General features: G+C 40.9%; 1 protein-coding gene across 1 annotated transcript; it reads left to right on the forward strand.

Moving 5' to 3' along the window:
• The first annotated feature begins 220 nt into the window (after nucleotides 1–220).
• Nucleotides 221–26,214, forward strand: poglut2 (protein O-glucosyltransferase 2). The gene is made up of 10 exons (XM_023981502.2): nucleotides 221–747; nucleotides 2,781–2,986; nucleotides 11,061–11,266; nucleotides 12,238–12,315; nucleotides 14,912–15,084; nucleotides 15,391–15,628; nucleotides 17,529–17,738; nucleotides 17,880–17,969; nucleotides 24,637–24,744; nucleotides 26,025–26,214. The coding sequence occupies exons 1-10, from the start codon at nucleotides 425–427 to the stop codon at nucleotides 26,040–26,042; spliced, it is 1,650 nt and encodes a 549-aa protein (XP_023837270.1). The 5' UTR covers nucleotides 221–424; the 3' UTR covers nucleotides 26,043–26,214.
• Nucleotides 26,215–26,604: the final 390 nt, after the last annotated feature.

The following is a 26,604-nucleotide window of genomic DNA, read 5'->3' on the forward strand; positions in this document are numbered from 1 at the left end:
TGCAGTGCCTTAGACTCGGGAGCCCACTATCTAGGAACATTAACGCACAAACCCCTCATGTAAAAGAATTTCACTTAGTCATTGAAATTTGTCCTTGCATGGCAGTAAATACGTCTGGCCCAATGGCCTTTCCCTACTTATTTGGTCCAATCAGCTTCCCGCTCTACCAGACGTTGTGGGGGCGACCAATCAGATTGCCAGGCTCGCCTGTCTGCGAATAACTTCTACCCAAACCGGCCAGGATTTTGTGTGCATGTATGTTTTATTAGAAACTTTACCGATAAAAATGTGACACAGCAAACTAATAGAAATACGCTGTGTTGTGTATACGTGAGTATAGTATACACAMATCGAAACACTGCATCCGCATATTTGCCAGAAAGGGTGTTTCGCTGGATGTAGGCTATGCACTGCTGGCGGCCAGATGTCGAATTATCCGGCGTTTCCTACATTTTACCGGGATGGTCATTTTACAGGCTTGAAATTCCATTGTAAAAGAGCAGTTTGGAAGAGACAAGGGACCAAAGCATTTTCAGAAGAACCGAGTCGCAGAAACATGTTGCGTAAAGTGCTTTCGTTATTTGTGTTGTGCTGTCTGGGGCTGATGGAACAGACACCTCCCGTGGCTTCAACCGGCGCGGTGCCCTGTGCTACAAGAACTTTGGTATGGGGTTCTGGACTCGAAGCAAATATTGTACTTCCAGCTCGTTTCTTTTACATACAGACTGTGGACAGCTCGGGGAGGAAGTAAGTATGTCGTTATTCTTCAAGGAAGCCTACCAGACGATACAAAGCGGCTAGCTAGCTACGGATGGCATGGGCAGTGGACACAATGTAGCAGTGGAATCGTAAAGCCACACGTGAATTATGATAGAAAGTGCAGATAAAGTCGAACTGAACGTTTACGTCACTGAACACACACGAATGACTGCGTTTCCCTAGGGTTGGAGATAGATAGTATTCGGGGATAACACTCATTGAACACATCTTTGTGGCACCTCTCCCTCTGGTGGAGTTTCCTCCTCCACAGTTGTCATTGTTGTTTTGGGTGTTTACTCACGAGGTTCACTTTTGGCCTACATAATTGTAACCTACAGTCATTTAACAGTTTTAAATGCATATATCACCTGGAGTTTAAACTACAGATAGGCCTGTAATGTTAGTGCCTTCAGAAAGTATTCACACCCCTTGACTTTTTCCCCATTTGTTGTTGCAGCTTGGATTCGATTTAGATTATTATTATTTTTGTCACTGGCCTACACACAATACGCCATAATGTCAAAGTGGAATTATGTTTACAAATGATTTCTTGAGTCAATAAGTATTGAACGCCATTGTTATGGCAAGCCTAAATAAGTTCATGAATAACAAGTCACAGAAGGTGCAGGGACACACCCTGTGTGCAATAATAGTGTTAAACATTTTTTCTGACAACCTGATCTCTGTACCCCACACATACAATTATCTGTAAGTCGAGCAATGAATTTCAAACACAGATTCAATCACAAAGACCAGGGAGGTTTTTCAATGCCTCGCAAAGAAAGGCACCTATTTGTAGATGGGTTAAAAATAAAAAAGCAGACATTGAATATCCCTTTGRCCATGTTGAAATTATTCATTACACTTCGGATGGTGTATCAATACACCCAGTCACTACAAAGATAGAGGCATCCTTCCAAACTCAGTTGCTGGAGAGGAAGGAAACCGCTCAGGGATTTCAACTTGAGGCCAATGTTGATGTTAAAGTTTAATGGCTGGGAAAACTGAGGATGGATCGATAACGTTAGTTACTCCACAATATTAAGTGAAAAGAAGGAAGCCTGTACAGAATAAAAATATTCCAAAACATGCAWCCTGTTTGCAACAAAGTAATACTGCAAAAAATGTGGCAAAGCAATTAACTTTTTGTCCTGAATACAAAGTGTTATGTTTGGGGAAAATCCAATACAACACATTACTGAGTACCATTCTCCATATTTTCAAGCATATTGGTGGCTGCATCATATTATGGGTATGCTTGTAATTGTTAAGGACTGGGGAGTTTTTCAGGATAAAAAAATTATAGGAATGGAGCTAAGCACCCGCAAAATCATAGAGGAAAACCTGGTTCAGGCTGCTTTCCATCAGACACTGGGAGATAAATTCACCTTTCAGCAAGACAATAACCTTAAACACAAGGCCAAATCTTAACTAGAATTGCATACCAAGAAGACAATGAATGTTCAATGAGTGGCAGAATTAGAGTTTTGACTTAAATCTGCTTGAAAACCTATGGCAAGATCTGAAAGTGGTTGTCTAGCAATGATCAACAACCAATTTAACAGAACCTGAATGTTATTCTTTAAAAATTGGCAAATATTGCACATTCCAAATGTGAAAAGCTGTTAGACTTACCCAGAAATACTCACAGCTGTAATCACTGCCAAAGATGATTCTAACATGTAWTGACTTAGGAAGTTAAATTCTTATCTAATCAAGATATATTAGTATATATTTTTTTTAAATGTTAGATTTTTTAAATTTTTCACATTGACATTACAGAGTATTTTGTGTAGATCATTGACAGAAAATGACAATTAAATGCATTTTAATCCCACTTTAACAACAAAATGTGGAAAAAGTCAAGGGGTGTGAATACTTTCTGAAGGCGCTGTAATCTGATTTGTTGACACTTGTGATCATATGACGACCATCAGCTCAGCCAAATATAATCTGCTCAGCTCATAGGCCTACATGTTGTTTCCCCCGTGTTTATATATGTCGCTGTGTACACCATTCAGTTTCACATCATCTCCCGGAGAGAACACATTCGAGGTGAAGATCGTGTCCCCAGTGGAACAGTTCACTAGAATCTGGGTGCAGGTTCTAGATCGCAGAGATGGCTCTTTTCTGGTGCGGTACAGGATGTATGCCAGCTACACGGACCTACACGTCCACATACTGCTCAATGACAAGCACGTCGCCAAGTCCCCATTCATTCTGAAAGGTAAACCAACTAACTCTCTCTTTCTGTCTCCCTTTCTCTTCATCTCTCTCTCTTTCTCTTCCTCACTCTCTCGTTCTCTGTCAATTCAATTCAAAAGGCTTCATTGGCATGGAAAGTGTTACCACATACGGTGCATTCGGAAAATATTCAGACCCCTTCCCTTTTCTACAGTTTGTTACGTCATCAATCTACACACAATACCCCATAATGACAAAGCGAAAACAGGTTTTTAGACATTTTAGCAAATGTAATAAAACAACAAAAAAATACCTTATTTACATAAGTATTCAGACCCATTGATATGGGACTCGAAATTGAGCTCATGTGTATCCTGTTTCCATTGATAATTCTTGAGATGATTCTACAACTTGATTTGAGTCCACCTGTGGTCAATTTAATTGATTGGACATGATTTGGAAAGGCACACACCTGTCTATATAAGGTCCCAGAGTTGACAGTGCATGTCAGGGCAAAAACCAAGTTATGAGGTCGAAGGAATTGTCCGTAGAGCTCCGAGACAGGATTGTGTCGAGGCACAGATTTGGGCAAGGGTACTAAAATATTTCTGCAAGGTCCCCAAGAACACAGTGGCCTCCATTCTTCCTTCTTAAATGGAAGAAGTTTGGAACCACCAAGACTCTTCCTAGAGCTGGCCGYCCGGCCAAACTGAGCAATCSGGGRMGAAGGGCCTTGGTCAGGGAGGTGACCAAGAACCCAATGGTSACTYTGACAGAGCTCCAGMRTTCCTMKGTGGAGATRGGATAACCTTCCAGAAGGACAACCATCTCTGCATCACTCCACCAATCAGGCCTTTATGGTAGAGTGGCCAGACGGAAGCCACTCCTCAGTTAAAGGCACGATAGCCCGCTTGCAGTTTGCCAAAAGGCACCTAAAGGACTCTGACCATGAGAAAAAAGATGATCTGGTCTGATTAAACCAAGATTGAACTCTTTGGCCTGAATGCCAAGCATCACGTCTGGAGGAAACCTGGCACCATCCTCACAGTGAAGCATGGTGGTGGCAGCATCATGTAGTGGGGATGTTTTTCAGAGGCAGGGACTGGCTAGACTAATCAGGATCGAGGGAAAGATGAACGGAGCAAAGTACAGAGAGTTCCTGCTCCAGAGTGCTCAGGACCTCAGACTGGTGCGAAGGTTCATCTTCCAACAGGACAATGACCCTAAGCACACAGCCAAGACAACGCAGGAGTGGCTTCGGGACAAGTCTCTGAATATTCTAGAGTGGGCCAGACGGAGCCCGGACTTGACCCCGATCGAACATCTCTGGAGAGACCTGAAAATAGCTGTGCAGCGACGTTCCCTATCCAACTTGACAGAGCTTGACAGGACCTGCAGAGAAGAATGGGAGAAACTCCCCAAATACAGGTGTGCCAAGTAGAGGTCGACCGATTTAATCAGAATGGCCGATTTTAATTAGGGCCGATTTCAAGTTTTCATAACATTCGGTAATTGGTATTTTTGGACACCGATTATGGCCGATTACATTGCACTCCAYGAGGAGACTGAGTGGCAGGCTCACTACCTGGTATGCAAGTGCAGCAAGGAGCCAAGGTAAGGTGCTAGCTAGCATTAAACTTATCTTATGAAAAACAATCAATCTTAACATAATCACAAGTTAACTACACATKGTTGATGATATTACTAGTTTATCTAGCTTGTCCTGCGTTGCATATAATCGATGCGGTGCCTGTTAATTTATCATTGAATCATAGCTTACTTCGCCAAACGGGTGATTTAACAAGCGCATTTGCGAAAAAATCACTCGTTGCACCAATGTCTACCTAACCATAAACATCAATGCCTTTCTTAAAATCAATACACAAGTATATATTTTTAAACCTGCATATTTAGTTAATATTGCCTGCTAACATGAATTTCATTTTAACTAGGGAAATTGTATCACTTCTCCTGCGTTCTGTGCAAGCAGAGTCAGGGTATATGCAGCAGTTTGGGCCGCCTGGCTCGTTGCGAACTGTGTGAAGACCATTTCTTCCTAACAAAGACCGTAATTAATTTGCCAGAATTGTACATAATTATGACATAACATTGAAGGTTGTGCAATGTAACAGCAATATTTAGACTTAGGGATGCCACCCGTTCGATAAAATACGGAACGGTTCCGTATTTCACTGAAAGAATAAACGTTTTGTTTTCGAAATTATAGTTTCCGGATTTGACCATATTAATGACCTAAGGCTCGTATTTCTGTGTGATATTATAATTAAGTCTATGATTTGATAGAGCAGTCTGATTGAGTGTTGGTAGGCAGCAGCAGGCTCGTAAGCATTCATTAAAACAGCACTTTCCTGCATTTGCCAGCAGCTCTTTGCTGTGCTTCAAGCATTGCGCTGTTTATGACTTCAAGCTGATCAACTCCTGAGATTAGGCTGGCAATACTAAAGTGCCTATAAGAACATCCAATAGTCAAAGGTAAATGAAATACAAATGGTATAGAGAGAAATAGTCCTACAATTCCTATAATAACTACAACTTTAATCTTCTTACCTGGGAATATTGAAGACTCATGTTAAAAGGAACCACCAGCTTTCATATGTTCTGAGCAAGGAACTTAAACGTTAGCTTTTTTACATGGCACATATTGCACTTTTACTTTATTCTCCAACACTTTGTTTTTGCATTATTTAAACCAAATTGAACATATTTCATTATTTAATTGAGACTAAATTGATTTTATTCATGTATTATATTAAGTTAAAATAAGTGTTCATTCAGTATTGTTGTAATTGTCATTATTTTATATATATATATATATATATATATATATACATTAAAAAAAATCGGCCGATTTAATCGGTATCGTCTTTTTTTGGTCCTCCAATAATCGGTATCAGCGTTGAAAAATCATAATCGGTCGACCTCTATTGCCAAGCCCCATACCCAAGAAGACTTGAGGCTGTAATCGCTGCCAAAGGTGCTTCAAGAAAGTACTGAGGAAAGGTTCTGAATACTTATGTAAATTTGATAATTAATTTTGTATTTATTTATATATACATTTGCAAAAATGTCTAAACCTGTTTTTGATTTGTCATTGTGGGGTATTGTTTGTAGATTGAGGGGGGGRAAATAATAAATACATTTTAGAATAAGGCTGTAAAAAGCAAACAACATATAGACATATCAAATCAATGATGACACAGATAATAATAGGAACAATTGTAATAACAATTATCAGGACAAATATAGTAGTAAATGAATTAGGACAATATTTACTTAGTGAGAAAGACACAGGTAGCAATGTTATTGTCCTGGTTTGTTCCACACGCTGTCCCTACGCGTGTGGCAGGAAGCTACATTTGTTTTGAAACTTAGTGGCAAGAAAAACCCTTTGTAAACCCTTTGGAATTACCTGGATTTCTGCATAAATTGGTCATCAAATTTGATCTGATCTTCATCTAAGTCACAACAATAGACAAACATAGTATGCTTAAACTTATAACACACATTGTATTTTTCACGTCTATATTGAATATATAATTTAAACATTCAGTGTAGGTTGGAAAAAGTATTTTAACCCCTCTCCCAAAGCTAATTGGAGTCAGGTCAGGAGTCAGCTAACCTGGAGTCCAATCAATGAGATGAGATTGGAGGTGTTGGTTAGAGCTGCCTTGCCTGATTAGCAAACTCAAATTTAGTGAGTGTTTTTTTATCACAAGAAGCATTGCCTGATGTGAACTATGCCTCGAACGAAAGAGATCTCAGAAGACTTAAGATTAAGAATTGTTGACTTGCATAAAGCTGGAAAGGGTTACAAAAGTATTTCTAAAAGCCTTGATTTTCATCAGTCCACGGTAAGACAAATTGTCTATAAATGGAGAAAGTTCAGCACTGTTGCAACTCTCCCTAGGAGTGGCCGTTCTGCAAAGATGACTCCAAGAGCACAGCGCAGAATGCTCAATGAGGTTAAGCAGAATCCTAGAGTGTCAGTCAGCTAAAGACTTAGAGAAATCTCTGGAACATGCTAACATCTCTGTTGACGAGTCTATGATACGTAAACACTAAACAAGAATGGTGTTCATGGGAGGACACCACRGAAGAAGCCACTGCTGTCTAAAAAAAACATTGCTGCACATGTGAAGTTAGAAAATGTGTACCTGGATGTTCCACAACGCTACTGGCAAAATATTCTGTGGACAGATGAAACTACAGTGTAGTTGTTTAAAAGGCACAGCACACCAACATCAAAACCTCATCCCAACTGTAAAGTATGGTGGAGGGAGAATCATGTTTTGTGGCTGGTTTGCTGCCTCAGGGCCTGGACAGCTTGCTATCATCGACGAAAAAAATAAATAAAAAAAATCCCAAGTTTATCAAGACATTTTGCAGGAGAATGTTAGGTTTATCTGTCTGCCAATTGAAGTTCATCAGAAGTTTGGTGACGCACGAGGACAACGACCCAAAACACAGAAGTAAATCAACAACAGAATGGCTTCAACAGAAGAAAATACGCCTTCTGGAGTGGCCCAGTCAGAGTCCTGACCTCAACCCGATTGAGATGCTGTGGCATGACCTCGAGAGCAGTTCACACCAGACATCCCAAGAATATTGCTGAACTGAAACAGTTTGGTAAAGAGGAATGGTCCAAAATTCCTCCTGACCGTTGTGCAGGTCTGATCCGCAACTATAGAAAACTTTTGGTTAAGGTTATTGCTGGCGGTCAACCAGTTATTAAATCCAAGGGTTCACATACTTTTCCCACCCTGCACTATGAATGTTTACACGGTGTGTTCAATAAAGACATGAAAACATATAATTGTTTGTGTGTTATTAGTTTAAGCAGACTTTCTATTGGTGTGACCTAGATGAAGATCAGATCAAWTTTTTTGACCAATTTATGCAGAAATCTAGGTATTTCCGAAGGTTTCACATACTTTTTCTTTCCACTGTATATGGCACAAAGGGGTTTTTCTCCCAATAGATTTTCATCTTTTCTGTTTTTGTTTCAAAACCTTTTATTTGTTTTCATTTTGGGGAAGAACATTGCCTGGAAGTCTGCATAGTTCTCGCAGTGTAGGAGAAAGTAGAGATCTGTCTCGACCTCCTCTCTGAGGGCGGAGTGAGCACAGCCTGTCCTCTGTGGGTAGCCAGATCTACCTGTGACAGACGGTTTCTATGGCCAGGCTGTGCTCAATGAGTCTGTACAAAGCCAGTGTTTTTCTCAGATAGTCTGCCACTGTGTACTGTCAGGTTTTAGAGCTAAATATAATTTAAGTTAGATCTTTTGTGGTATCTTTTCCAATAGGTGATATATTTATCTTTCACTAGTTTTTTAATGATTATAACATTTGGTGGCTCTTTCAATATTAATCAGAAGAGGGAATTGTCTGAATTCTGCTCTGCATGCGTGGTTTTCAGTTTCTCTGTCCTCTGAGGATGCTCTTACAGAATTCCGCATGCAGGGTTTGTCAATGCTTTGTAAGCCGACCCCACACTTCAATGCCATATAATGCAATTGGTTCTATTATTGATTCTAATATTTCCCGATTTCTAGTTGGTATGTCTAATTTTGATAGATTTTTTTTAATGGCATAGAAAGCCCTCCTTGCTTTGTCTCTCACTTCATTCACGGCCAGGTTGAAGGTTCTTGTGGAGCAATTTTTTTTTGTCCCAAGTAGGTGTGTTTGTGTGTAGGAGTGGAGCCCAGTTAAAAAGTATATCGGTTTCCCTGACATCTGGACCTTTTCTGGAATATCATAAGAGTGACTGTCAGTTCCCAGGTCTGACAGAACTGTTGCAGATGATCTACTTGCTGCTGTAGTTCCTATTTTCTGGGTGACTGCATTACCAGATCATCTGCATAAAGGAGGCTCCCCCCCGTGTTAAGCATGAGACCGGGGGCAGTTGATTGCTCAAGTGTTTTTGGCAAATTCATTTCTATAAATATTAAGTGGACAAGTTGTTTCTGTGTTTTACTCCACGCCCTTGAGAAAATAAATATGTTTATCTCACATTTTGACTGCACGTTTGACACATTGATGGCACATTGATTTGATGACATGGGTTTTTCCACCTACCGCTTTCAATTAATTTTAGTAAAATGCCTTCATGCTAAATTTAATCACTACTGCATCTATAATGCTTCATGAGGGTCATCTAAACTAGAGGTCAACCGATTATGATTTTTCAACGCCGATACTGATTATTGGAGGACCAAGAAAGCCGATACCGTTTAATCGGCCAATTTAAAGAAAATATATATATAAAAAATAAATAATTATTTATTTGTAATAATGACAATTACAACAATACTGAATGAACACTTATTTTAACTTAATATAATACATCAATAAAATCAATGTAGCCTCAAATAAATAATGAAACGTGTTCAATTTGGTTTAAATAATGCAAAAACAAAGTGTTGGAGAAGAAAGTAAAAGTGCAATATGTGCCATGTAAAAAAGCTAACGTTTAAGTTCCTTGCTCAGAACATATGAAAGCTGGTGGTTCCTTTTAACATGAGTCTTCAATATTCCCAGGTAAGAAGTTTTAGGTTGTAGTTATTATTGGAATTATAGGACTATTTCTCTCTATACGATTTGTATTTCATATACCTTTTGACTATTGGATGTTCTTATAGGCACTTTAGTATTGCCAGTGTAACAGTATAGCTTCCGTCCCTCTCCTCGCTCCTACCTGGGCTCGAACCAGGAACACATTGACAACAGCCACCCTTAAAGCAGCGTTACCCATGCAGAGCAAGGGGAACAACCACTCCAAGTCTCAGAGCGAGTGACATTTGAAACGCTATTAGCGCGCACCCCGCTAACTAGCTAGCCATTTCACATCGGTTACACCAGCCTAATCTCGGGAGTTGATARGCTTGAAGTCATAAACAGCGCAATGCTTGAAGAATTGCGAAGAGCTGCTGGCAAACGCACGAAAGTGATGTTTGAATGAATGCTTACGAGCCTGCTGCTGCCTACCATCGCTCAGTCAGACTGCTATATCAAATCATAGACTTAATTATAACATAATATCACACAGAAATACGAGCCTTTGGTCATTAATATGGTCGAATCCGGAAACTATCATTTCGRAAACAAAACGTTTATTCTTTCAGTGAAATACGGAACCGTTCCGTATTTTATCGAACGGGTGGCATCCCTAAGTCTAAATATTGCTGTTACATTGCACAACCTTCAATGTTATGTCATAATTATGTACAATTCTGGCAAATTAATTACGGTCTTTGTTAGGAAGAAATGGTCTTCACACAGTTCGCAACGAGCCAGGCGGCCCAAACTGCTGCATATACCCTAACTGCTTGCACGGAACGCAAGAGAAGTGACACAATTTCCCTAGAAAAAATGAAATTCATGTTAGCAGGCAATATTAACTAAATATGCAGGTTTAAAAATATATACTTGTGTATTGATTTTAAAGAAAGGCATTGATGTGTATGGTTAGGTACATTGGTGCAACGACAGTGCTTTTTTCGCAAATGTGCTTGTTAAATCATCAACCGTTTGTCGAAATAGGCTGTGATTTGATGAGAAATTAACAGGCACCGCATCGATTATATGCAATGCAGGACACGCTACATAAACTAGTAATATCATCAACCATGTGTAGTTAACTAGTGATTGTCTTAAGATTGATTGGTTTTTATAAGATAAGTTGCTAGCTAGCATTAAACTTATCTTGGCTTCTTGCTGCCCTCGCGTTACAGGTAGTCAGCCTGCCATGCAGGCTCCTTGTGGAGTGCAGTGTAAAGCAGGTGGTTAGAGCGTTGGACTAGTAACCGGAAGGTTGCAAAAACGAATCCCCGAGCTGACAAGGTAAAAGTCTGTCGTTCTGCCCCTGAACAAGGCAGTTAACCCACCGTTCCTAGGCCGTCATTGAAAATAAGAATTTGTTCTTAACTGACTTGCCTAGTTCAATAAAGGTGTAAAAAAAAAAAAAAGGCAAATCGGTGTCCAAAAATACAGATTGTTATGAAAACACTGAAATCGTCCCGAATTAATCGGCCATTCCGATTAATCGGTCGACCTCTAATCTAAACTTTCTATGCTCCCTTCTCCACCCCCTCTCTTTAGGTCCAGTGTACCATGATGGTTGTGACTGTCCTCAGCCCAGTGGTTCTGTGTGGAAGAAGGACATGCAGTGCCCTGTGTCCTTCCCCCAGATAGAGCAGGACCTGGCCCTGTTCCCCAGGGTGGACCCAGACCGTAACGCCCTGGAGGTGCCCCAGCGTTTCGGACAGAGACAAAGCCTCTGCCACTACACAATCAAAGACAACAAGGTATATGGTAGACCAGGACCCATATTCAAAAAGCATACCAGAGTGCTGATCTAGAGTCAGGTCCCCCCCCCCCCCTCCATATAATTGTATTCATTATGATTCTAAAAAGCTAAACTGGTCCTATATCATCACTCGTATTTCTGAGAATTTTGTTAATATGGGCCCAGGTGGCGTGGCCTTTTCCAGTCGGTTGACGACACCTGAGTCCCATTTTTTTAGACACCTGTACCGTGTTGAACAACCAGGTAGTATTGTTAACCCCCCCCCCAATAATGCTGGAAGACAGCGATTCATGGTACCTTTAATCATACTATTACATTCAAACAGGTGTCAGTCAAAATGTTGTACATTTGATTCCGACTATACAGTTGTCAGTTGAAATGTAGATTTGAATCCCACTATACTTCTAAGCTGGTATTTGATACATCTCTAACACCCACTAACTGGATGTGCTTCATTCCCAGACCCAAACTACTATAGGCATGTTCTGGATATATCCCCTTTTCTTGTTTCCTCACACAATGCTGCGTAAACACCGCAATCCAGTGTGAGTGAGTGTCACTCCAGTGACGTCACACTGCCCTGGTAAGCGGTAGGCTTTATGCAGCGAGGTTGTGGTGAGAGGCAAGAGGTCAGCAGCAGTTCCCACTCACTACGGTGGTCATCTGGAATTACACACTAGCTCAGTTGATTAGACATCTACATAAATGTGAGCTTCCCAAGAGATGTTGATACCACCACTGTTATGACTACAGCCAGTATTGACAATGTTATCAGAATGTTCTAACTTCTATCATGAGCAACGTCTGTCCATCCAGGGCTGCTACACTGCAGCTTGACCATGTGCTCGTGTGAACTGTGGGCGACGCGTGCTGCCTGAGGGAGGGTTGAGAACAGAGCAGAAGACAATTTTGCACTGTTTGCTGTAACACATGGAGGATAAAGTTAATATTGTATATTTCCCCCCTGAGGTCTACATTAAGACACTAGGGGAACATGTGGGATTCAGGATCTTCATGGATGCCTTCCTCCTCTCGCTAACCAGGAAGGTGAGTTCTTGAAATTAAGTGGAAGGACCATGTGGAGTTGATGAACATCAACAGATAGGGCACTGACGGCTGTCAGTGTAGCTAACTGTCTTGCTAACTTTATCTAGCTAGCTCATTTTACTTGTTGCAGTTTAAAACAATTTTGCTACACCATATTCACAAGATTAGCCAGCTGGTTCTGGAGCTGGATTTTTCATAAGCATTGATTTAGGGAAAACTGCCACAGATGGAAACCACTGGCTTATCTTTGACTTCGCCATCTCTTGTTATCTCAAGTTTTGGCATCTTCCATAAATTGTAGCCCCGAATCCACCATAGAAATAGTTAGAAAGAATAAGATGAAACTCCTGTAATATGGATAACTATTGAAAGATAGCCGATATGTGTTTTTCTACAGTGGCAAGAAAAAGTATGTGAACCCTTTTGGAATTATCTGGAATTCTGTGTAAATTGGCCATAAAATTAGATCTGATCATCTAAGTCACAACAACAGACAAACACAGTCTGCTTCAACTAATAACACACAAATTATTGTATTTGTCTTGTCTATATTGAATACATCATTTAAACATTCACAGTGTAGGTTGGAAAAAGTATGTGAACCCCTATGCTAATGACTTCTCCCAAAGCTAATTGGAGTCAGGTCAGGAGTCAGCTAACCTGGAGTACAATCATTGAGATGAGATTGGAGATGTGGGTTAGAGCTGTCTTGCCCTATAAAAAAACACTCACAAAATGTGAGTTTGCTATTCACAAGAGGCATTGCCTGATGTGAACCATGCCTCGAACAAAAGAGATCTCAGAAGACCCAAGATTAAGAATTGTTGACTTGCATAAAGCTGAAAAGGGTTACAAAGTATCTCTAAAAGCCTTGATGTTCATCAGTCCACGGTAAGACAAATTGTCTATAAATGGAGAAAGTTCAGCACTGTTGCTACTCTCCCTAGGAGTGGCCGTCCTGCAAAGATGACTGCAAGAGCACAGCGCAGAATGCTCAATGAGGTTAACAAGAATCCTAGTGTGTCAGCTAAAGACATACAGAAATCTCTGGAACATGCTAACATCTCTGTTGACAAGTCTAAAATATGTAAAACACTAAACAAGAATGGTGTTCATGGGAGGACACCACGGAAGAAGCCACTGCTGTCCAAAAAAAACATGGCTGCACGTCTGAAGTTCACAAAAGTGCACCTGGATGTTCCACAGCGCTACTGGCAAAATATTCTGTGGACAGATGAAACTACAGTTGAGTTGTTTGGAAGGAACACACAACACTGTGGAACATGTGGAGAGAAAAAGGTACAATACGCCAACATCAAAACCTCATCCCAGCTGTAAAGTATGGTGGAGGGAGCATCATGGTTTGGGGCTGCTTTGCTGCCTCAGGTCCTGGACAGTTTGCTATCATCGACGGCAAAATTAATTCCCAAGTTTATCAAGACATTTTGCAGGAGAATGTTAGGTTTATCTGTCCGCCAATTGAAGCTCATCAGAAGTTGGGTGATGCAACAGGACAACGACCCAAAACACAGAAGTAAATCAACAACAGAATGGCTTCAACAAAAGATAATACGCCTTCTGGAGWGGCCYRGTCAGAGTCCTGAMCTCAAMCCGATTGAGATGCTGTGGCATGACCTCGAACGCAGTTCACACCAGACAYCCCAAAAATATTGCTGAACTGAAACAGTTTTGTAAAGATGAATGGTCCAAAATTCYTCCTGACCATTGTGCAGGTCTGATCTGCAACTACAGAAAACGTTTGGTTGAGGTTATTGCTGGCAAAGGAGGGTCAACCAGTTATTAAATCCAAGAGTTCACATACTTTTCCCATACTGCTCTGTGAATGTTTACACAGTGTATTCAATAAAGACATGAAAACATATAATTGTTTGTGTGTTATTAGTTTAAGCAGACTGTGACTAAATATCATACTTTGACTAAAGCGATGACATCTTGACTTAAATCGTTGTGCAACATCATGGGTAGCTCAGGCCATCTTTCAGCTCGGAAAAGTGGATTTCTACTGGTGTGGGCGTTTTAACATTCATGACCATTTACTTTGGAATAGGAAGTCCTTGTTGAGCCACTACTGAAAGACAAAGGCCCGTTCAAGGCTGATCGGAAACGGAGGTTTCGCTTGCACCTATCAGATTCCTTCACATCCGCAATCACCAACGTTGTGGGAGATAATGAAATTCTAGGGTTATTTGTCCCCGTGGCCACTAGATGGCAYTGTGGACTCATGAAGATCGCAGCCTATGGCATTTCTGTAAAGAATATATGTCAACTTCATTTATAAAGGTTGTGTTATTTATCAGGGTATACTGGGGGGTTGAATTTAGATGCAGAAATGTTTATTTTTTAAAGAGGTTATGTAGAACAGAGCAGAAGACATTTCTGTTGTTTGCTGCAACATGGACAATAAAGTTATGTTTTGTAGGTGATGTATATTCTAAGCCCAGTATCTTCTCTCGCTCGTCCTGCTCTGTCTCTCTTCTCCTCTTTCTTCTGTCTTCTCTGTCTCTCCCTGTGCGGTCAGGTAGTGATGTATGTTCTAAGCCCAGTGTCTCCTCTCTCTCTCTCCCTGTGCGGTCAGGTGCGGGTCCCAGATCTAGAGTTCTTTGTGAACCTGGGGGACTGGCCCCTGGAGAAGAGGAGGCCCTCAGAGAGGCTCCACCCCATCTTCTCCTGGTGCGGCTCCAATGACACCCGCGACGTCGTTATGCCAACCTACGACCTCACCGAGTCGGTTCTGGAGACCATGGGAAGGCAAGCACCACTGTTGCTCTCCTCATTTATCTTTGTGTGTCATCCATTATACACAGGTGCAAGTGATGCTACAGCCCAAACATTTAGTTTTTCATAATGTACTATTATGATAGTGTATTAGATTCAAAGGGAAATGTGCGCTGAACAAATAATATAATCCAAAATGAATAGTGGGGCCCACACACTCAACTGGTTAGTGACAGCATTTTAAGAAGATTTTAAGAAAATTATCTTTATCAGGTCTGTGTGYTAGCCAATTGCGTCTGTTGTTCATTTCGACTGACACGTTTCTCCTCCGATGAGCAGAGTGAGTCTGGACATGATGTCGGTCCAGGCCAATACGGGGCCTCCGTGGAGGGAGAAGAACGCCACMGCGTTCTGGAGGGGGCGGGACAGTCGCAAGGAGCGCCTGGAGCTGGTGAAGCTGGCCAGGGCTCACCCCGACATGGTGGATGCAGCCTTTACCAACTTCTTCTTCTTCAAACACGATGAGAGCCTCTACGGACCTCTGGTCAAACACGTCTCCTTCTTTGACTTCTTCAAGGTGAGATGGATGTGGTGTAGGCAGAAAAAGTATCCAGTCTCTGCAGATGAGACAGACCCACTCCCAGGCAATTATACACCTTGCTGCTTTGGGGTAGGTAATGAACAAGTTTGGGTTGATTTCTGGTGTTATCATATTTGGCAATATATTTAATTTATAAAGCCATAATTAGAAAATGTACACTGATCATTTTTACTCTTTTAGCGGTGACATTTGACTACATTTTATTTAATGGGRCAGATAATTGCTTGTAAAACAAAAAGAACAAGGGACGAGACTTGTAAAAATAAAACGGTTTGGAGGAGACTTTATGCCAGAGATAAAAAGTCAATTTTAATAGTTCATTTTACAAGGCAATATGCACATGGCAACGCATGGAAACGAGAGGTCAGTAAAGTGCTTTCCAGTCATAAAGCCAACAAATAAAAACATTGCTGCCTGTAGGTAGAAAATATTCAGATTTTAAAATAAATATCCTATAAATCACATTGGCTACTCATGGCCTGTCTGCAAGGAACTAGAAACATTGTATAAACTATTAACTAGGGGTCCAGCCTGAAGCTTGAACTTGCAACATTGTATAAACTATTAACTTGGGTCCAGCCTGAAGCTTAAACTAGCAAACTTGCAACATTTTATGTAATATTCTGGGCCCTCAGAGTTTCCCAAGCCAGTGAGCTTGGGAACAGAAGAGCTGTAGGATATTTTTCACAAGGTATAAGAGCTCATCAGGTAAACCTATTTTATGATGTTTCCACTGGATCAGAGCATGACATTTTTCCCTTTCATGCTGAGTGGTTATTGAAAGAGAAAGAGCTGGAAAGATTTTTCAAATACATTGAGGAACTATTGTCATTCTCAATGCCTGGAAAAACAGACTTTGTTTGCTTGCTGTTTGAGGTGAAGACATTACTTTGAGAAGTGCCTACATTTGCGCGCAGGCCAGGTAGCCTATAGGCCTACTTCTATGCATAATCAGGTGTSCGTCTTTCCTTACGCYTCGATCACACCGATCGTATATTTGCACAAAATGTGACGCWGCATCATCTGGATATGTGTGCAACAAAAGTTCAACGTTCACCTTCTGCTACCATTTSTGTCAAGCCKTCTACACATAGTTTGACGCGTACGTTCGATAAATCCAACGTATGCACCACACAGAACGCACTGCAACTGCCTCTGCAACGCAATGCTGCGAGGCAAACGCAGTGTTCCATTGGAAATGAATGTACTTCTGGTGTACCAAAATGCAATGACGCTGTCGGTGTGATSGAGGCATTACTCAACATTGACAGTAGCGCTCCAAACAAAAGACTGAGTAAATTGACAAAACTTGTAAATGGAATGAAATATACCAAAACTAACAATCAAGGAAAACATATCACACAATTAAGTTATGAAACAATGAATGTGCACAAATTTGTCAGGAGAGAACACATTCTGGAGAGAGATGTTTAGCACGGTGCCATCCACGTGGCTCCGCCATGGATTAGTCTCATCCTCTGCAATGGATTAGTTCACGGAGTTGGGCGTGACAGGTATCAGACAGGTATCAGACAGGTATCAGACAGGTATCTCGTGTGACATAAAAAAACGAATATATATTTGCTACTGCTTGCCCCAAAAAAATTTACTTGGTCAACTAACAGCCTATTGACCAAACGATTGACCAGTCGGCTAATTGGGGTCAACACTACTGGACTTCATATAAAATAATTTAGAATGGACATTCTCTATTGAGTTTGCTTTTTAGTCCAGGACTAGACTTATTCTGTATCAGGTTAACCAGTCCCTTGAATCCCACAGGAAATAGGTCAGGAACAAGCATAAACAACCCAGAAGACTGATTTGAAAATGGAACTGAACAGTCTCACCACCCCACCTCTATCTCCTCTGACAGTACAAGTACCAGATCAACATAGATGGCACGGTGGCAGCCTACAGACTGCCCTACCTGCTGGCTGGGGACAGTGTGGTGCTGAAGCAGAACTCTGGTTACTATGAACACTTCTACAGCCAGCTCAGACCCTGGGAACACTACATCCCCATCAGAGCAGACCTGGCTGACCTGCAGGAGAAGATCCATTGGGCCCGTGAGCAAGATGAGGAGGTGATGAGGATGATTGATGAATACACTGTTGGATTTGTAATGCACTTTAAAGTTTCAAATATATTGGGGGAACATACAGTATGTAGGCACACATTTTTTTCCCATTCTGTTCAAAAGCTCAGTATGATCTCGCTCTTCCAGGCAAGAAAAATCGCAGTAGCCGGTCAACAATTTGCCCGAAATCATCTGATGGGGGACAGTATATTCTGTTACTACTACAAACTCTTCCAGGTAACCTTTCACTTTACACTATGACTACATTGATTTAACTCTACATACTGTATACAGTCAAGATTCAGACATGCACACTTGAAATTAGAGATGTATTTAATAAGTAAGTGAAGTGTGTGCCTTTGTGGAGAAACTTGAGAACCTGGATAACTGACGGTCRTAGGTATAGATAGGGCTGTGGCGGTCATGCATTTTTGTCAGCTGGTGATTGTCCAGGAAATAACTGCCGGTCTCACGGTAACTGGACGTTGATTAACATAAACAAATTTGGCATCTCCAGGCTTCCACACACAGCCTACAAGCCACTGATGCAGACCTTTGGAACATCTACATTTTAAAAAGTCTAATAAATCCATTTAATATAGCCTACGCCATCACAATAAATCAATTTATTTATTTTAGACAGGTCTAAAGAAACATGACATGAAGAAAATGTAGTATTTCAGAAGAACAAAATAGCATACTCTGAGTTTTCATAATGTTARGCCCTGATCTGGCTATGCCATATGGCTGTGGGCTGCACTAGTTAATTTAGCAGACAAGATTTGCTTAGAGTTCCATGGCATTATATTATGTTATTTGATAGTATGAAGAATATAATTGAACATAGCTGAATAAAATATAAATAATATTTTCTCCAAACGATTTGTGGGAGTGCTCACATGCGGCTATTCTGTATTGAGCAGTTAACAAAGAAACAGGTACTCCTATATGCTTAATTTAGTTATTTATGTAACTTTAGTTGTGATACAAATGTTGGGCTATATGTTTAGATTTTTATACATTCTAAKGCTGCATGATGCGACTCATGATGATTTGACAAAAGTTTTTTTGTGCAGGCTGTACACACTATATCAGTCTCTCATTCACAATTTAACAAGCACTTGATAATGCCTCTATTTCCCAATGGCGTCCCCTTTGTGTGGCCGTAAAGCCCCCTATAAAAATCCATGCCTTTTGCGGCCAGTGGCCGTTCCCTTGGGCTGAATATAATTATTATAATTCCCTTATCCCGACTGCGCGCTCCGAAGCACCTCTCACTCATATGGCTCTCCGTCATGTGATCGGGTCTTTCTCACAGGCTACAAGTGAAGACAGACACTTCGTGGATGCAACTGCGCGTATCCTTATCCAATTTCGAGGCGCATATTGAAGATCTTGGAATAACTGTTCACACTTACTTTTTGTCAGCCAATAAAATGAGTAGGCCTAACGAACAKCAAAAGCACTAGCCTATGTCAMTCTACTATCCCCCATAATACAAAAGTTTACCTATTGTGTAAGAAATAAATATTCCAAACAGTCTGGGACAGTTGTGAGATCAGTAGATTCCAAATTAATACAGCCACTAGCATCAAAAAACCTTTAAGTAACGGGGCTGACACAACRTTTAACTTAAAATGTTGATAAWCTATTAGGCTATTTCTTCACATTATAAGCGCAGCAGTGTGCATATGGCAGTAGGCTATAAGCGCAAATGTTCTATTAGCAGGAAAACACCATTCTCAAATATGACCAAATTTGCTATTTATGCATGTAATGCTTTTATTATAAAGGTGCATTTTTATGGTGAAAATTGACTTCCCCAAACTTGAAACTCCCGTGCTGCATATGTATGCCAGTTAGGCTCTACACCCATTGTAAAGCGGATTAATGTGCTTAATTTTAAAAGTTATTTTGCCACTTTTAGTTGTGATACAAACCTTATCAAAACAGATAGGCCTATGGCGTAGGCTACATGAGGTGTGCGACTATGATTTGAAAAATTTAAAAATAATAATGTGCTCTCTCCCTTAAGCTGGGCATCATTCACAAGTGATATGCTAATATTGTCACCCATCAGACTATCCTTGATTTAATCTTGTCTTTACTAGATAATGTGTGAAATTTGTTTTCATTTAGAATGTACCATTTTCATGCACCTGTGTCGAAACAGGGCAGGGGATAAAAAGACGCACTTAAATAGCGAATGGAGGACACTTTTCCCATGGTTAATTTCCATGCCAGCCAGGTAGGCTATACTCTTATTGTAAAGAGAAGCAATGTGCTTAATATTAGGAAAGTTGATAAATAAATATCGTAAGCCTATAGAAAGCTGATGGGATCCTCCTCTTTTTAATAGAGGCCATCACTCTGTTTTCTCAGGAAATTGCATAGCCTATAGAAATGTTACGCAACATGAGCTCATTGGCTCTCATGAAGTATTTGATTAGATTTTTGATTACATTTGCATTGTAGGCTATATGACCATCAGCATTAGAGATCAGAGAAGCCTAATTACTGTGACTTAACTGTCACRTGGAATTTGACTGGCGYCATGACTCGTGACCGCCGGTGTGGCTGTAATGCAGTCGCCGTAACAGCCCTAGGTACACACACTTGTTGCATTGTTGGTTCTAAAGAACTAGATATTGAAAGTGTGCCTAGTGTTTCATGCACCCTTGTTATCATCATCAGCATCATCAGCTTGCGTATCTCATCTCTTATCTTTCCATCTCTACCGCTCACTTTTATACCCACACTTCAAGGACAGTAGTTACTCGTACAGAGGCCAGGTATTCCTAGGTCGGGCTACTCCTCAGCTGTGACACCGTCACTGACACGTCGGTGCTCAMCTTTCACCTTGGCTAGGGCAGAATAGAAGGGCCCACCTATTGGAATGACACTTGGGTGGGTGACCCCCGGCTAGAATAGGGTGTCACTGAACCATTCTATGGTACGCCTCCAAAGAGTGAATTTAATTCAGCATATTGAGTTCAAGTTAACAACATGATAACTAAGCTTCCCATCCATGCATCTGGGTCATCACGGAAAGAACTGTGTCTGGCAAGGAAGACATTTTCTGGCACTGGATCTTGTTCTGTGACTTGTGTCTTTGCACTGTCAACAGTGAGGTTTTGCATGCTCAGTTCAGACCCTACACGTGTTACTGTTTTATATCGGTGGTATATGCTGACCTTGAAGAAGCAGTGGARTCTCTTTAAGCATGTGTACCTTCAACAATTGCTTTGGCTTTGGTTGTTTTCAATGTGGTTTTACATGTTCCCCAATTTGGATTGCTCCTAATGTTACTATCCTCCCTCCCAGCCCTTAGAAGAACATCTAATTATAATGTAGTAATGTCAGTCAAATGCAGTACATGTTTATCAATGTCTATTTTATTCATGAGAATATACTTTTTGTATTTATTTTACTGAAAACTATAGTTAGCCACAATGTACATTTTTAGTCATTTAGCAGACACTCCWATCCAGAGCGACTTACAGTAGTGAGTGCATACATTTTCTTACTCTTTCGTTCTGGTYCCCTGTGGGAATCGAACCCACAACCCTGGCGTTGCAAATTCTTCCAAATGAGCCATACAGATGGGAGATGTTTTTCCCCTTTGCACTCTTTCAAACAATAAAGGTGTACCTGTGTGTTTCATCCAATGCCACATTTAAAAACACAATTCTGAATCAGATGAGTGAAGAGCACTAACCCAAACCACCTCCACCTGCCTCCAGCCTTGGTCCACCTCTGAGCCCACAGGTCAGGAGGGTCATGGGGTATCATGAAGAGCCGTGGCGCAGCCCCTCCCTGTGTTTTCTCTGGGAAAGGAACACTGTGGCCCAGAGACATAATGGTGATGTGTCTCTCCCTGAAGTGCTTTATTGGAGCCCATAACCCAGCCGTTGCAGGATGAATGTTTAAACGGACAACTTCCTGTCTTCACGAAAGATATCAGCCATAAAGACAGGTGTGTTTTATGAGGGATAGTGTTGGAGGTCAACAAAGTTAGGGCTACCTGTGATCCTTGTTGGAAACCGAATGAATGTGCACATTTTACCTTGTCATCTTGCGTACATATTACATAACAGGGTTGGGGTCAATTTAAATCTAAGGCAGTTCATTCTGAAAGTGATAAGAATTTCAAAATAAAAATTGTGATAAAAAAATAAATAATAGGTACTAAACTCAGGAAAAAAAGAAACATCCTCTTACTGTCAACTGCGTTTATTTTCAGCAAACTTAAGTATGAACATAACAAGATTCAACAACTGAGACATAAACTGAACAAGTTCCACAGACATGGGACTAACAAAAATTGAATAATGTGTCCCTGAACAAAGGGGGGATCAAAATCTTAATGCAGTGCATCTCCTACTCATGGACTGGACCAGGTTTGCCCGTTCTTGCTGTGAGATGTTACCCCACTCTTCCACCAAGGCACCTGCAAATTCCTGGACATTTCTGGGGGGAATGGCCCTAGCCCTCACCCTCCGATCCAACTGGTCCGATGTGCTAATGGGATTGCGATCCGGGACATTCGCTGGCATTGCCAGAACGCTGACATTCCAGTCTTGCAGGAAATCACTCACAGAATGAGCAGTATGGCTGGTGGCATTGTCATGCTGGAGGGTCATATCAGGATGAGCCTGCAGGAAGGGTACCATTGAGGGAGGAGGATGTCTTCCCTGTTGAGATTGCCTGCAATCAAGCTCAGTCTGATGATGCTGTGACACACTGCCCCAGACCATGACAGAACTCTACCTTCAAATCGATCCCGCTCCAGAGTAGGCCTCGGTGTAACGCTCATTCCTTCGACGATATATGCAATCCGACCATCACCCCTGGTGAGACAAAACCGCACTCGTCAGTGAAGAGCACTTTTTGCCAGTCCTGTCTGGTCCAGCGATGGTGTGTTTGTGCCCATAGCCGACGTTGTTGCCGGTGATGTCTGGTGAGGACCTGCCTTACAACAGGCCTACAAGCCCTCAGTCCAGCCTCTCTCAGCCTATTGCGGACAGTCTGAGCACTAATGGAGGGATTGTGCGTTCCTGGTGTAAGTCAGGCTGTTGTTGTTGCCATCCTGTACCTGTCCAGCAGGTGTGATGTTCGGCTGTACCGATCCTGTGCAGGTGTTGTTACACGTGGTCTGCCACTGCGAGGACGATCAGCTGTCCGTCCTGTCTCCCTGTAGCGCTGTCGTAGGTGTCTCAGTACGAACATTGCAATTTATTGCCATGGCCATCTGCAGTCCTCATGCCTCCTTGCAGCATACCTAAGGCACGTTCACGCAGATGAGAAGGGACCCTGGGCATCTTTCTTTTGGTGTTTTTCAGAGTCAGTAGAAAGGCCTCTTTAGTGTCCTAAGTTTTCATAACTGTGACCTTAATTGCCTACCGTCTGTAAGCTGTTAGTGTCTATTACAGACCGTTCCACAGGTGCATGTTCATAATTGTTTATGGGTCATTGAGCAAGCATGGGAACAGTGTTTAAACCCTTTACAATGAAGATCTGTGAAGTTATTTAGATTTTACAAATGATCTTTGAAAGACAGGATCCTGAAAAGAGACGTTTCTTTTTTTGTTGTTTTTCTTTTCAGTTTATTGAAAACCAATGTCCCTTTCAATTATTGAACTGATATGCTTTCAATTCGAGTTGACCCTACCCTGTTACATACGTATGATCTGAAGCGTATTATGAAGTTGAACTTTTTTGTGTATCATTGTTTTGCTACTTGTATGACAGGATTGTGGGATAGGTTTTTTTAATCTCCAAAATAGCACTAATATTTCAACACCTGTGAGTTATGATAAGTAGTGAATGATGGGGCATGACAAGGTGGTGACATAACTTCGACACAGATCGCTTTGTCTTCTTATTTTCGTCATCACTTTAATATATACACTACCAATCAAAAGTTGAGTCACTTAGAAATGTCCTTGTTTTTGAAAGAAAAGCAAAAAAAAAATGCCATTTTTAAAATGGACAAAAATGCGAGAAACATGCGAAAATTACCAAGAAGCTGAAGATCTTGTACAATGCTGTGTACTACTCCTTCAAAAACAGCGTAAACTGGCTCTAACAAGAAAGAAAGAGGAGTGGGAGGCCCCGGTGCACAACTGAGCAAGAGGACAAGTACATTAGTGTCTAGTTTGAAAAACAGACACCTCACAAGTCCTCAACTGGCAGCTTCATTAAAATAGTACCTGCAAACACCAGTCTCAACGTCAACAGTGAAGAGGCAAATCTGGGATGCTGGCCTTGTAGGCAGAGTTGCAAAGAAAGCATCACAGACTGGCCAATGTTCTGTGAAGGGAGTAGTACACAGTGTTGTATGAGATCTTCAGTTTCTTGGCAATTTTTTCATGGAATAGCTCTAATTTCTCAGAACAAAATAGATTGACGAGTTTCAGAAGAAAGTTCTTTGTTTGGCCATTTTGAGCCTGTAATCGAACCCACAAATGCGGATGCTCCAGATACTCAACTAGTTAGAAGTTTTATTGCTTCTTTAATCAGGACTACAGTTTTCAGCTGTCTAACATAATTGCAAAATGGTTTTTCTAATGATCAATTAGCCTTTTAAATATGATAACTTTGTATTATTACACAACGTGCCATTGGAACACAGTAGTGATGTTTGCTGATATGGGCCTCTGTACGCCTATGCAGATTATCACATAGAAAATCTGTCCGTTTTCAGCTACATAGTCTTTTTACAACATTTAACAATGTCTACACTGTTTTATTTTCTGGATCAATTTGTATGTATTTTAATGACACAAAAGTTTGCTTTTCTTCAGAAACAAGGACATATCTAAGTGACCCCAAACTTTTGAACGGTAGTGTGTGTAATATATAATATATTTTTTCCATGTTTCTCTTTATTTCTGTTGACCAGGAGTATGCCAAGTTGCAGGTGACTGAGCCTAAGGTCAGAGAGGGCATGGAACAGGTCGAGCAGCCCACTGATGACCTCTTCCCATGCTCCTGCCACAGGACACCACAGGTAAGCATCAAKACACAAGCTAATCTCTCTMTTACAGCATATAGGGAGGAAAATGGAGGCAGGAATGTTTGCACAAGGGATTGCATCCTAGCTCTGATCCCACTGCAGTCAACCTTGAACTGGGCTGTCAGTGTTTTGATAACAGGAGATTCTGATATATGATAGAGCTGGGACTATAAACACAACATTATTGGCAAATCACATTTTTATTTGTCACATGCTTCGTAGACAACCGGTGTAGACTGACAGTGAAATGCTCACTTATGGGTCCATTTCCAACAATGCAGAGTTAAAGATAAACACATAAATAGTGACACAATGAATAAATACACAGTGAATAATGAGAAAAAAAAGAACATTGCTATATATAGGGAGTAGAAAATAACATATACTGTATGTATAGGTAGGGGTAAAGTGACTAGGCAACAGGTTAGATAGACCGTAGCAGCAGGCGCAGCATATGTGGTGAGTATGAAAGTGTGTGTGGCGTCAGTATGCCTGTTGTGTGTGTGGGCGTATGTAGCGTGAGTCTGTGGGTAGAGTCAATTGTGTCTGCGTAGAGTTAGTGCAAAAATGCAGATAGTCTGGGTAGATGTTGGTTCCAGTCTTGATGCATTTGTTCCTCTTGTCATGCRGTAGTAGATCAGGGGAAAAAATTAAGGAAAATCACGTTTTGACTACACTGCTCCTGTAATGTTATACACACATCGTCCTATTCTTCTGAATTGATMAATTCAGGCAATTTATCACGATATAGAATTTTGTCCGTATCGCCCAACTCTCTAATACAGTATATGATAATCTGCCCCCTATGTCTACAATGCTAAAGGAATGTCCCCCCCAGTGTCTTTTTACAGGCTGCTGTCTGTCAAAGGTGACATGAAAACAGATCTTTGGCAAAGGGATATTCAATCAACTGATTGCGTTGGATTCATATAATACGTTTTAGAAAATGCATTTGCCACAGAGCTAAACGTTATCTTAGCCGATGCTAAATCCCCCTAAGCTGGTTTTATATCAGTCCAAACATATCATAAATGTTATGTTGCAAATRACACACTACTCTAGCGAATCGTTTCAAGTCTTCTTTTGTAATACACATGCGGATGGATCAAAGATTCCGAGGGAACAGATGTATTGAATTGAATTGGAAAAGCTTTATGGCATTGCATGGTTTATATAACAGTTTTTTTGACAAACGTATKACTTTTATGACACTAACATCAACCCTGCCCCGCATATGAAGTTTGACATTGATTTTTTTTATGTTTGCTTTTCAGGTCAAGGATGAATTATGATTTGTCCACTGTTCAATTATAAAACAATCGCATTTTTATCTGATGTTCCTGTGTTGTAAAATGTTTTTTTGGGGGTGCCAAAATGTGAATTGTGGGCTTGTCAGTCACCCTAACCATACATGATTGTTAGTTTCCACATGTTTATAATAAATATTTTTTCATTGTATGTTAACACTTGTGTTGTTTTCTTTCTTCAATATATGCACACACCATATCACAGGTTCAAGTTATACACAATAGAAGCATGTAAAGACAAAAACACAGATGTTAGTTGATTATATGATAGACGCATTATATTGTTTTCCTTGTTAGACTTCCATGTAATAGCCCTATAGATTTGTGGAACTGATAGCTTTAAGGAAATGGGCAAAGTGCCTCTCTGACAGTAGTCTACATCCTATGAGGCATATTTAYAATAATAAAGCGAGACCTGACCTTGGAAATGTCATTGTCACTCCACACATACTGGCTAGTCCATCCAGGACTGACACACATCCATCGCCAGTGTGTGTAGTTGGGAGGGTTATTGCTCATAGTCTGGCTAACTCCTAACTCGAAGTCC

Source organism: Salvelinus sp. IW2-2015, linkage group LG36 (assembly GCF_002910315.2).
Source record: "Salvelinus sp. IW2-2015 linkage group LG36, ASM291031v2, whole genome shotgun sequence".
NCBI classification, from domain to species: Eukaryota; Metazoa; Chordata; class Actinopteri; order Salmoniformes; family Salmonidae; genus Salvelinus; species Salvelinus sp. IW2-2015.